The sequence below is a fragment of the Lissotriton vulgaris genome, chromosome 3_1 (genome assembly GCF_964263255.1).
Source record: "Lissotriton vulgaris chromosome 3_1, aLisVul1.2, whole genome shotgun sequence".
Classification (NCBI taxonomy): domain Eukaryota; kingdom Metazoa; phylum Chordata; class Amphibia; order Caudata; family Salamandridae; genus Lissotriton; species Lissotriton vulgaris.
Genome location: NC_141689.1, coordinates 1,430,862,826 through 1,430,875,554, shown reverse-complemented (window position 1 = coordinate 1,430,875,554; position 12,729 = coordinate 1,430,862,826). Strand labels below are relative to the sequence as shown.

General features: G+C 43.8%; 1 protein-coding gene across 1 annotated transcript in view; it reads right to left on the bottom strand.

Annotated features, from left to right (window-relative positions):
- The window catches only part of TNKS (tankyrase), a 700,580-nt gene that overhangs the window by 558,851 nt on the left and 129,000 nt on the right, over nucleotides 1-12,729 (bottom strand). Inside the window, exons 5-6 of the mRNA XM_086961923.1 lie at nucleotides 2,603-2,639; nucleotides 1,678-1,753 (exon numbers count right to left, since the gene is read on the bottom strand). Coding sequence (XP_086818049.1) covers nucleotides 1,678-1,753; nucleotides 2,603-2,639 — 113 coding nt within the window. The remainder of the gene's footprint in view (nucleotides 1-1,677; nucleotides 1,754-2,602; nucleotides 2,640-12,729) is intronic.

The following is a 12,729-nucleotide window of genomic DNA, read 5'->3' as shown; positions in this document are numbered from 1 at the left end:
TTAGTATAGCTGAATATGGAATTTGAGAAGTGAACATGTTAGTCTGTTAATTTTGATTGAAAAAGTTAGTGGAGGGATAAAAGAGTGAAGGACTTTTTGTTTTGTTTTTAGGTCTTAGCAGTAGGAGGAGGCTTTTGGATGAGTAAAAAGGAGTTTTGAACGGGAGGAGTCAGAGGGAAGAGTTTAGAAAGGTTTGTTTTAAGAGATAAGTCAGGGTGGTCGCAAGCAGCCCTTGGGCTGTACTTTGAGTATTCCTGATATAGCCTGTACCTTGGTGCCCCTTGCTTCCTAATATGAAAACTACAACATATTTAGAGCACTGCTGCACAATTATTATTTCGCCTACTGCCAAAGGAGCACATGACGCAATTCTTTCACGCTCTCCACTGGATATCTATTGAGAAACGGTTGAAGATCAAACCTCTCTGCACCACCCAGAAAGCTACTTAAGGAAAAGTTCCAATGCATCTCCAAATAATGTTCAAATGATATTCACAAAACGGAACACTACAATCTAGACTATCTCCAAGAATTATTAAACCCTGCTACAAAAGAAAAATCTATGGCCTATTTGCATATTCAGTCCAGTTTGCGAAGCTCTGTAACTCGCTGACAGACAAAATACGGAATATAAAAGACTGGACTTCAGAAAGGAACAAAAAGCCTGACTCTTTCAGAGATACCCTTCCACACTACTGCAATAGCGGCACTGAAAACTAACGCTCTCTTAGGCTTATGGACACCATTTTAAAGCACTAACGCAGACGAACAGTCGCAATACAGAGAAGGAAAACATAGTAATTTCCAGCTAAACTTAAGAAATAACTATGCTCTCTTGAATTTCCTCAAGTTTACCCACACAAAAGTATACTATGAAGAAGTAGAATTTTACCGGGCTGCATATAAATAACTTCCCCCACAGCAATCTCAATCTATGCCACTCTCTGTAAGACATACTATCAATCTAAATATAACTGGATCTTAGCCCACACCCTGTATGACGTGACTGTTGACACTTTAACGAATTAGGAGTCCACTCGAACTAAGTCAATGTTGCAAGATGATCGGACAACCATAGGTCAAGAGATCTACTATGCACAACAGGTGAATTGGAACACTAACATAATCCCCGTGCAGGTCTGGCTCCAGACTGATCATCCCTTACTCAATGCCAACATGAGGAAGACTAATACAATGCATCCTGGCAGACTCTCCAGTCCCCCCCCCCCGAAACCAGTCCCCCCCCCCAAAACCAACCCCCCCTCCACCCTCCCCCCCCCCCCCCCACCCTTCTGCTGTGAACCGCTCAAAACGTTTTTAAAGGAAGAAACCACATATAACCAGGAATCTGCAAAGATATTCTTAGCCACCAGCCTACGATAAACCTGCAGAGCTATCTCAAACTGTTTTCATCCACCACACTGTTAACCGCTGCACTCCCAAAAAAGATAAGAGCAGCACTCTGGTCACTAAGGCATGTCACCAAAATGCTTCCCAAAGTCTCAGGCATAATGCAACATCCTTACAAACATGCAGTCTAGTACGGCTAACTGGCCAGACAGATGCTTTGGCAACCCACATAGGGTTATGCCATGTGCTAGTTCCTTGATACAATACAATTGTGCTGAAAAAAAGACATATTAGCCGACAATTTTGTGAAATGTAAGAATGGCTTACCTTTCGCCCGTCACTTGCATGGCAGTTAACATTTAAAGGCGTCAGCAAAGCCATGAGCTTCTCTTCATTCCCACTCCTGCAAAATGTGGAAAGCAACAAATACATTTCAGTCAGGACATTTTTCAAGGAGGACATTTTTCCAGTGTTTACATTTTTTTTTAAAATTACTGCTTCATATGAACATTCACGCGACCGCAGAAAACAAGCTACACGATTGTCCATTTCACAATTCTCCTGCGGTGCCTTTAAGATTCATTTTCCTTTCTCTCGGTGCATGCTGCTATGGATACTTAAACCTGCCAAGGCAAGCCTGTACCTTTAAATATCTCTTACTCGCACTCCCCTCCTCTCCTCTCCCCTCCCCTACTAGCCGCTTCTCCCTTCGCACAGAGCTATTTCCTGAAAGCTGCTTTCATCTGAATATGCATGCAATTATTAATGTATTCAATGTGTGCGCAGGATAGACACTACAGCGTTGCAAATCATCGGGCATAAACATCAAACCAGGTCACCTAAAAGAAAATGCTTTCAGCGCGCTATTTGAAAAGCACCCATTGACGAAAGAACCCACATAAGGATTTTCGAGTTATTCCTTTAAACTGGGCTATGGCCTCTGAGGACAAGATGTGCGTTGGGAGCCTCTATGCGTTAAAGGTTAAGGACAGAGAAAAGGAAAGACAGACAACGTGCTCTCAGGCGCACAGCCGTGTAACGTTAACCTCCTAACCACCATATTGATGCGCCGTTTCAGCAGCGATCAGGCTCCTTCCTCAGCGGACCACAAAGGCGACAATAATGTGAGCCCCAGAACCCGTCTGCCAATGGACCGAAAGCGAAATGCTGGCAGTCAATTCGAACTGACATCGGCATCCCTCCGCCCCCTTGTCTTCTCAAACCCTTTGTATTCAAAGAAACAAGCACTCACCTAGCAGCTTCCAGGAGTTCGTCCTTCTTGTATTCACCTAGGTGATTGCAAAATATCATGCTGTTAGCATCTGGTATTAAACGGATTAAGAAATGCAGTTGCAGACAAATATGAGAATTGAACAGGGAGCTCGAGACAGAGGAATGATAAAAAGCCCACACCCCACTGGATGATGGAGCCGTGACGTTCGGCAGCCTGTGAAGGCAGCATCATCAGTGCCTTGGAGACGGGAACAAAATTGACGCAGCTCCTTGTCCAATCCACTCTTGAAATGGCTTTCTTCAGACAACCAATGAATGCTAAAACCTATGTCCAGAAGCACATTCGCTTTGATATCAGCGTGCCAGCCGAAGACAATGTCCCCTCCCCCTCCACGCGCAACCCTGCCCCTCGTACTACACTCGTAAAGCAGGAGGATCGCCGAGACAAAAACATGGCACGGGGAGGTTTTACCGAATTAAATCATTTTAAAACATGCACGATACCTACGTTTCGTAATTTCTGGAGCATAAAATTAAATGCATGGGCAATAGAGTGGGCAATAGAGCGGTTAATAGCGGAGGAACACGTCAAATTATAAACTGCTCTAGATATGTACATGTTTTAATGCAAACTATGTAGTATAAAGATACACAAGCTGCGCTAGAGAAATGGAAAGCGTGACAAGAAATCATAATAAAGCTCTTCGCGGTTTGTTCTTGGGCAACCGTGGTCAACAAGGGGTTATAATTGTAAAGCTATGTAGGCGCGCTTCGTTGCCCAACCTAAGAGAAGCATGTAAACAATAATTCACAGACTGGAGCAGAATTAAATACAGTGGCATGCCTTTAATCTGTGACAAACGTCGACAAAGCCAACAGGACTACAGTCATTTGGTCAGTAATTTTTGTTGTGTTAAGAATGGAGGTACACTTCACATCGCAGTGCTGTGGAAAAGGAAGGATGGTCCTCACTGCCAAGGACACAATCTGCGTTTGTGCCCGCACTGGGCATTTCCAGTAACATTTGATAGTCTAGTGCAGCAAAGCAAGAGCCACTCATCAGAGCACCAGAACATGAACCAGTCACTTTAGTGGCAAGTCCAAGAACGTAGCTATGAATAAGGGGTGTGAAGGGCAAACTGCATTCCCCAATTACAGCTGCCTTTCTATCCAACCAGGAGGTTGACTGGCATTGTCCTTTATTGCTTCAGGGACCACTGCATCCTTACCAGGTCATTAAATACACAGTATTTACCACACAATGGAGAAAAGTCGACCTGTACCAGACATCCAACTCAAAATATTTTTCATTTTTATGTTTATATATTCCAAAAATGTCAGAAAACTTTAGAAAAAATATAAACTTCAATTATAGGATGATTAAGGCTTAACAAAACTGGAGAAACTTAAATGTTTGTGGATAGTCTCGTGAGTTCTTTAAGACTTGAGCTATCCATGACAGTTGAATTGATCTCGGAGCCTCCTTTCATTTGATGACACGTACATCATGCAGAGGAGCCTCTTGAAAAAGTTTTCAAAAAAAGAAAACATGCACAGTAATAGTTACAGCAACCCAAAGGGTTGTAGGACTTCTTTTTAGTTCATAATTAGAAAAACGTGTAGCAATAAACTAGTGATCATCCTCCTCTCTTTCTGACAAAATCCCACCTCCTCCGTAACACTACTGTTTAGATGGCTTCCAACAGATTAATCAGATCTGAGCACAAGGAGATCACACCAAAATCTAGACATATAAAATCCTGCTAGACCTCTCACAGTGCCAACACTCTGGACTAACAGCACCAAACTACTGACTTCTCCACTTCACGGACGAACAGCCCACCCCACTTCCTGAAAAAGAGGATATGATCTCCTCTCGTGAAAAAAAGGGCACTTCAAACCCCAGGTCTTAACAATCTACTACATAATCTAGAACATGCTACTGCCAAGGAATATCTTAGTAAGGAAATACCTGTAGAATTACATGAAATCAAAGGACATGCTTCTAGATAGACAGACCGGCTTCAGACCATCTGAAGCAATGGAGTATAATGCAAGTCAACCAGCGCTGGTTTCATGTCAGATTTTCAGGACAACCACACAAAATAAATGTACATACAACAAAAACAAATTGGAAGTGTTAACATAATCAGTGATTAGTCTGAAAATGCAGCCCTCCTGGACACAGTTTAACACAGTGATATTGTGCTGGTTGTTGATCTCAATGACTACCTTATCAGTGGTCAAAAACAACATCCTAATCTTCCTCGATTTGGCCTTCTGGAGACATTAACTCCCCAAATCATTCATAAGTTTATCTGTGTCGAGATCACAGCATACCAGTACAAGTTATCACTCAGGAATCATACTTTTTAAACCCATATATGCACCCACAAATCAAGCAAAAAAATAACCATACCATTCTAGGCTTCATAGCAAGGCTTTGTGAACATATGTCTATTTGCTAATGCATCATGTGTGACTGCTCTAATTTGCTGATGTAGATGAACGAGACTCGGGTTCAGCTCTATTTGGAAGATAGATCTGGAACCATATAAACATCACAGGACACATGGGTAAACCGAAACCACCCTTCACATCAACAGAAATACTTATTGAGACAGTGCCTAACCTCCTGTCCTGTAGATGCCCCCGGGGGAGGGGGGGGAGGGGGGGGGGGCGGCTCCTCTTTTCTCAAACATCTGTATGTGGGGTCATTGCCCCAATCAGAGTACCAACCCTGATGCCTATCTCAATGGCATACACCTGCGGAACAGACCATCAATGACCCAAGGGTGTGGCAAGCAGTTATACAAGCAAACCATGCGGCCCACTAAACGGAAACCTGCTGACTGTGCATAGGCATGCCACTGCAGGGTGGTCCATACTTAGATCTACCACAACAAGTACTCAGGTTTGTTCCCTAGTAATAATGCAAGATGCTGCAGACCTGAAGCATAATGGAATGTCTCTGTCGCTGTAGAAGAAAGTGTCCGTTTAGGATAAAAACCCTAACCCATCATTAGGTGATATGCTTCATAAGTTTCCTCCTCACAACAATGTTGTGTGCTAGAACTCCTTGGAGAGGGAGGAGCTCTTTGAATAGGCACTTTCTTTGTGAGCTTTAAGGTGTGCGTGATAGAACAGAGTGCAATAAAAGGGGAGGGAATGCAAGTTAAAACTACATCTTGGTGGAACTCAGCTATTTTATTGTGTCTCAAAAGGATAGGATTAAAAGAAAAAAGTAGGGTATAACTTTAACCCTAGTAAGAGTGTGGTCAACATGTTTCGGCCCTTTTGTTAACCTTTATTAGGTGTAGGGGCATTCATCAGGAGCAGTTTGTAATCAGTCTGCAGAAGAAAATAAGTGAAAATGAATACATAATAATTAAGTGCAAGTACAACAAATGGCTCAGTGATTTGGGGTAGGAAGCCACAGCTGTTTTAAATGGAAGTAGCAAGGTTCATGCCTGAACTTGAGGCTCGTCAGGAGGAAGAGAAAAATGGCTGCAACTGTGCAGTCAGTTGTTGTGTGAAGCTACTGCTGGGTCATGTCAAATATACCAGTAAGAAGTGTGGCCCTCTATATTGAAAACTACAGAGTGCACAGGTGTGCTACTGCAGATTGGCACATATTTATACTGCTCTTGGCAGAGGTCCATGTCGGTGGTGCCCGTGACTATGCCAAAAACTGGAGTGGGAAACCTATCTCATAGCCTAGCACGTAGGTAAGACCAACTGTTACCAGGGAGTACAACATTGACGACACAGTGAGGTCCGAGGGGATCATTAACAAGTAAATGGTATTTCCATAATACCCACACTACACAGGCTTATTAGCCTAGAAATCTGACTTGGCCTACTTACGTAATTTTTGTACCGACTGCTTACAAGGCTGAGTTGTTGTAAGGCCTACTGGCATTCAGGTCCCTGAGGAGCTCATGGGTCCTACGCGGTTGTTTTTTGCAGCGATGGTAGATGCAATGGTCCCTCCCATGTATTAGTCACCCTGGAGAGGAGATCACGAAAGGGAAGCCAGTATTTTACATTCTGGATTTACTCCTATGCCGTTGGCCAATTAATTCAACTACATGACGACTGTCACCAAGACAAGTCCGCCAGGTCCTATTCTCGGAGGCAGTAGGGCACCCAAAAACCATACCAAAACCGCAGACTGCAAGATACTCAGATCACACAATGGATGCCATCCTAAAAGAACTTCCCATCATCGATACCACAAGGACTGCTATTGATGATAAAATGTTTTCCCTTAATGTCGAAGGTAAATTCCATACACCAAGATATTTCTGTGCTTCAGACGCACATAGATACCATTGCTCAGAGGTTCGACGAGGTGGAGTACAATTATGTGCAATTGTCTGATTGGGGGCTGAGACATTGAATACTTGCGCCATAATGTCAATGACATGGAAGACAGGACCCAACGTGATAACCTTTGTATTTATTGCGTCCCGGAAGCTGCTTAAACGGGGTGATATGCTGCTGAAGGGGATGATATCCTGAGATTCTTACTGACCACACTACCAGACTTCTCAAATCTCCTTAGCAGAGCCCATTGAATTTCAGAGAGCACACCGGGAGATAAGCGAAATCCTATTATTAGATGTGCTTTATGCCACTATCATGTGAGCGCGATCCTTCTAGAAGGCAAATGGAATAAGGGTCCATATCCTTTTCAGTGAATTATTATGTATATGTCAATGTCAAATGTAAGAAGTTCCTCGCACTGGGTACCAGATTGCAACAATGAGATCTGAAGTTTGGATTACTAGACACAGCATAAATGGTAGTTACTATGGATGGGAAGACAAGAGAATTCTTTGACCCAGCTGAGACAGTCTTTTTTGGATGGCCTACTTGAATCGACAATGGACATGCCGGTTTTACACATCTTGCCCATGAAACCGAGAGGACTCTGGCTTGGATACACGATTGACCTCCTTCAAAGTACCTGAAAAGGAATGTTTCGTCCATGCACAAATCAGACAGGGCAGCCTGCATTGAGGTGGGAAGACATAGCAAAGAGACAAATCCTCTGCACCAATGAAGCCCTCAACTACACCTGAGATTGGTGGTGGTGGACCTTGCTGAAGCAAACACCTTCCTTATAGGGTTTCGCTTATGTTAGCTGCCCTTTGGTTCTCTTTTTATGGCTACATCAGCTCAGTTTTCCTGAATTCTGTAAATGGTCTATAATTTTAGCCCCTAAGACTTTGCTAGTGCAAAGTACCATATTTCGTACTGGGGACTACCTACTGACACGTTAAGGGTTTGTCACATGTATGCATATCGCTTTCCCTTCTCTCCTTTTCGCAGTCCGGCTTCAATGTGAAGATCACATGTAGATCATAGGTTCGACACGCCCCCATTAATACACCTCTAAATCTTGCATTTTGATTTCTATCTTCTCAGTCATATGTGTTTATCCGCAGAGTGAGGACCTCGACCAGTGCTGAGTGGTATAGCGGTTAGCCCAGGACTACCGTTTTAGGTTTATACTTTCCCAATACTCTAAGATTTTCTGAGATGCCCACTACCAGATCTCCTTTGCGCAGTTCAATTTAGATCAGACCAGCCTAGATTGTTTTCTCTGCTTATTGCCCTAATCAGCCCCACATTCCCTTGTTACAAAAAACAATAGTCCTAGACCAATCAATTCAGAAATGAATCTATGCAAAGTGATAATCATTGAACCTATTCATAGCTTACTATGTGTCAGCTCATAAACGTATATAAATCGTAGGATTCTTTACCAGAAACATGAAGTGCAGTACAACAATGGTTATCATTACCTTGTATTTATTTAAAAAACGAAGGACTGAGGTTAAACAAACCTTTGAGGGTCATAAAGGAGAAACTCGCGCCACGCCTGACCCCCAAGAAGGCGGTCTGGCATTGAACAAAGACGACAGATTCCCCCCAGCTCCTGACTGCTGCCTTGTTCACAGCGGTAGAGAATCGATATAGCGGGACCGGCGCCCTGCCTGATCACCACGCAACCTAAGGAGCACCCCACAAACATGATTCTATTGACCACTTGCACACCCTGCCAAGGAGCCCGGACGCTCATTCAAAATGGCGCCCAATGGTCGGCGATTGACGGAGATTCATAATGGTCAGTAAAATACACAGAGCCGACGCTGCATATCATCTGCTGTGGCTGGTGGGGAAGGCTTCCACTTAAGAAATCACTAAGTAACCGATAGAGGGAACAACGCTTCACTGGAGGAATCACCGGAACAGACCCCAAAGTGTCATGCTGCAACTCTGGACCCTCCAAGTGAGTGAGAATTGAGGGGGGGGGGGGGGTGAGAGACCGGTGAATTTCGTTTTGACAGCGGTGGTAATGGGGTGAGAAGGCTGAGCGATTGTGCACACAGGGTGGATGCTGTGCGTGCAGTCTGGGAGAAACGCTGCATGGAGGGACAGCTTCTGCAACCCTTGAGGACTGTTATGGTAGAATGCCAGACCCTAAAATGGTGGTCTCATAACGACCTGGGTCATAATGCTACACTGGCTCCACTCCAGCTTTCTCCGAGTCCAGGGTCCTGATGTTTCTTCCAGGATTTTTAGCACCGTGCTTTTCATCCAACGTTACAACTGGTGGCAACTAGAACTAGCCACTGAGCCATGGAGACTAACAGACTCGACCTGCCTGACTAAGATGGCTGCCAAAACCACACCACTCCTACCCTGCCATCCTCGCAAGTGCCTACCACCAGTCTTTAGTTTCTAGCCTTCTGATCCCCTCCTGAGCCTCACTCCTCTCTGGTGGAGCCCTAAACGCATACATGGCCGCTTCCCAGTGGAGCTGCACCGACAGCTATAGGGGAGATTGGCCCTGGCACAACGCTATGGCCGTCACCTACCCAGCCAGATCACAGACATTTGTCTCGTTTTCTTCCTCGCTGCTGTCTCCTTCCTGTGGATTACCTGCTTTCCTATCCTGACATTCATGTTTACTAATTTAAACCTATATTGTTTGTTTATCCTTCTGATCCCCTCCTGATCCTCACTCTTCTCTGGGGGAGCCCTAAACGCATACATGGCCGCTTCCCCGGTGGAGCTCCACAGACAGCTAAAGGGGAGACGGGCCCTGGCACACCGCTATGGCCGTCATCTACCCAGCCGGATCACGGACATTTGTCTTGTTTTCTTCTCCGCTGCGGTCTCCTTCCTGTGGATGAACTCCTGCCCCTGGTCTCTCCTATCCTGACTTTCGTGTTTGCTAATTTACTTCGGTTTTGTTTATTTATCCATTATGTAACTTCTGTCAAACCTTTGTAACTTGTAACTCGCCATGTCCTTATGTAAAGCGCTCTGTTACCTCCGGGTCTAGCCAGCGCTATATAAAACTCAAGTAAATAAAAAAAATGTTTTAAAGAAAAAAAAGGAGTAGAAATATTGAAATGAGTGTAAAGAAGTGCTAAAAAATACAGAGGAGTCAAGAGGATTCGAAATTGGTCAAACAGAAGTTTTAGAGCATATATTTAAATACATTTACAAAAACTACTATTAGGTATACAGTTCAATGCAACCTGGCCATATTTAACAAACAGTCATTTTTAAATGATATATTTTTGCTTAAGAAGTTAAATTTTTCTTGCTAGAGATAAGGGTAGTGGGAGCAATGGTCCAGATGCGTTAAGGGAATAGCGGCAACGTTTCGATCCAACTATCGCCCATAGAGGGAAATTAAGGCCTCGACCATGCGGATCGTCCTCGGGACAGGGGGAGGGGTGACCCTTGTAAAGTACCTCCACACTGAATGGGTCCAGAGTTTTCCCAAAAGTTCCCGAATAAGGCTCGTGGGGATTCCAGTTGCTGGTGCTAATACAATCCAAAGCGTGATGGTAATCGTACAGCCTGTAAAAACGTGGCCAGCGGTTTACTTCAACAATGCGATAATTAGTTACAGCAGTCTGACACAGCTAGAGCAGTCTGGTCGGGAAGGTTTCTCTTTTAACTACTTGGCTCCAACAAGGTCGTACCATCAACGCTTTGGATTGTATTAGCGCCACCACCTGTAATGCCCACAAGCCTTATGCAGGAACTGTAGTGAAAACTCTGGACCCATTCAGTGTGGAGGTACTTGACAAGGGTCACCCCTCCCCTTCCCCCGTCATGAGGACGATTCGCATGGTCGAGGCATTAATTTCTCTCTCCGGCCGACAGTCGGATCGAAACGTCGACGCTATTCCCTTAACGCATCTGGACCATTGATCCCACTACCCTTATTCCTAGCAAGAACAATTTAACTTTGTTTACAAAAATATATAATTTAAAAATGACTTTGTTAAATATAGCCAGGTTGCATTGAACTGTACATCTAATAGCAGTTTTTGTAAATGTATGTAAATATATGCTCTTCATCTTCTGTTTGACCAACTTCGAGTCCTCTTGACTCCTCCGTATTTTTGAGCACTTCTTTCCACTTATTTCTACTCTCCTTTATGACCCTCAGAGGTTTGTTTAACCTCAGTTCTTAGTTTTTTCAATAAACACATGGTAATGATAACCATTGTTGTACTGCACTTCCTGTTTCTGGTAAAGAATCCTATGATTTATATACGTTTATGAGCTGACACATAGTAAGCTCTGAATAGGTTCAAGGATTATCACTTTGAATAGATTCATTTCTAAATTGATTGGTCTAGGACCATTGTTTTTTGTTTCAATCCTTACCCAGATCCGTGGACTAATTGGGTCACCCCATTGACTATAATGATGGTCACATTCCCTTATAAGCAGACAACCTATAGGACTTCACTCCCTTGGTTAACTTGTACACCCGTCAGACTCAAATATGTTACTAGCCATCCAACAAATGTATATTTTTTCCTATATATACTTCCCTCAGCCCCCTGCGTTGTCGGTGATTGCTCCGAAATGCCATTAACAATCATTACTTCAAATGTCAATGGGATGTCACATTATGTGAATACTAAGAAAATTCTTAATTACCTAACTTTAAACACAGACACTGCTCTCTCTATTGCACAATCAAAAAATCTTAAGCGGGATTGGACTGGGACAGTAGTCAGTCGCAGTAGAAACCCCTCCTCCTACCACAGCTGTTCCAAAAATTTGGCGTGACTATGCTCCTAAGTAAGACGTCCCATCATAAGAGTCACAAAACCTGTGTGGACCCAGAGGCCCCAAGGATTTCTGCTAAACTGCGCATTATGGACAGTACCATTATCCTTGGGTTGATATATGCACCTAACACAGATAAACGACATTACCTGGCGTGGCTTACCAGACAGACAATCGACATAGGGAAAACACCGGTGTTCCCTGGAGAGGAATGGAATTTGGCCCGAACCCAATCCTGGACAGATCGAAGCATCCTGATTTACATAATAAAGCAGATAGGGCTCAGATTCAAGACCAGTTGAGCTATTGTGAATTACTTAACGTTTGGAGTTCGTGGCACCCTTCAAACAGGAATTATAACTTATTTTCATGCCTGCATGGCACCCAATCTAGAATGGACTATTACCTACTGCAAGTAGATCTGCTGCCAAATGTTCTACAGAGCGTTACCCTGGAGGGTGGCATTACTGACCACTCCCCAGTGCACCGGACCATGGACATATAGCACCCCGACTACAAGATGGCGCATAAAGGCAATAACCTATAAGGTATCCCCAGGAACAAGACCAGCCCAGACAACACATAAGTACTTATCTAGCAGACAATGAAAGATGTGCGTCTCTGGTGAGGCAACCCTGAGAGGAACACTGATGCATGATGCAGCCAAAGCAAAGAAATTGAGCACACCACAAATACTAGAAGTTGAAATCAGAGACCTAGAAGACATTATGTGAACAAGCTGCCACCATCCTAGTGGAAAGAGGTAGAGGCCACTGAACTCCGACTAAATGTCTTCTTTACGGACCCAGCTAAGAAGGCTTTGGTTAGATTATGCTGGCAATGATATGACCAAGGGGAAAAGACAGGGAGTTTATTGGCCAGAAGAATTTAAAGACCACCATTCCAGCCACATGTGGGGTGAATAGCCAACTTAAGACACACCCTTTAGATATAGTGGATCATTTTTTCCTCTATGTAGCCCTCTTTACCCCAGAAAATACTGGAATTTTCTATCAAATTGATGCATTT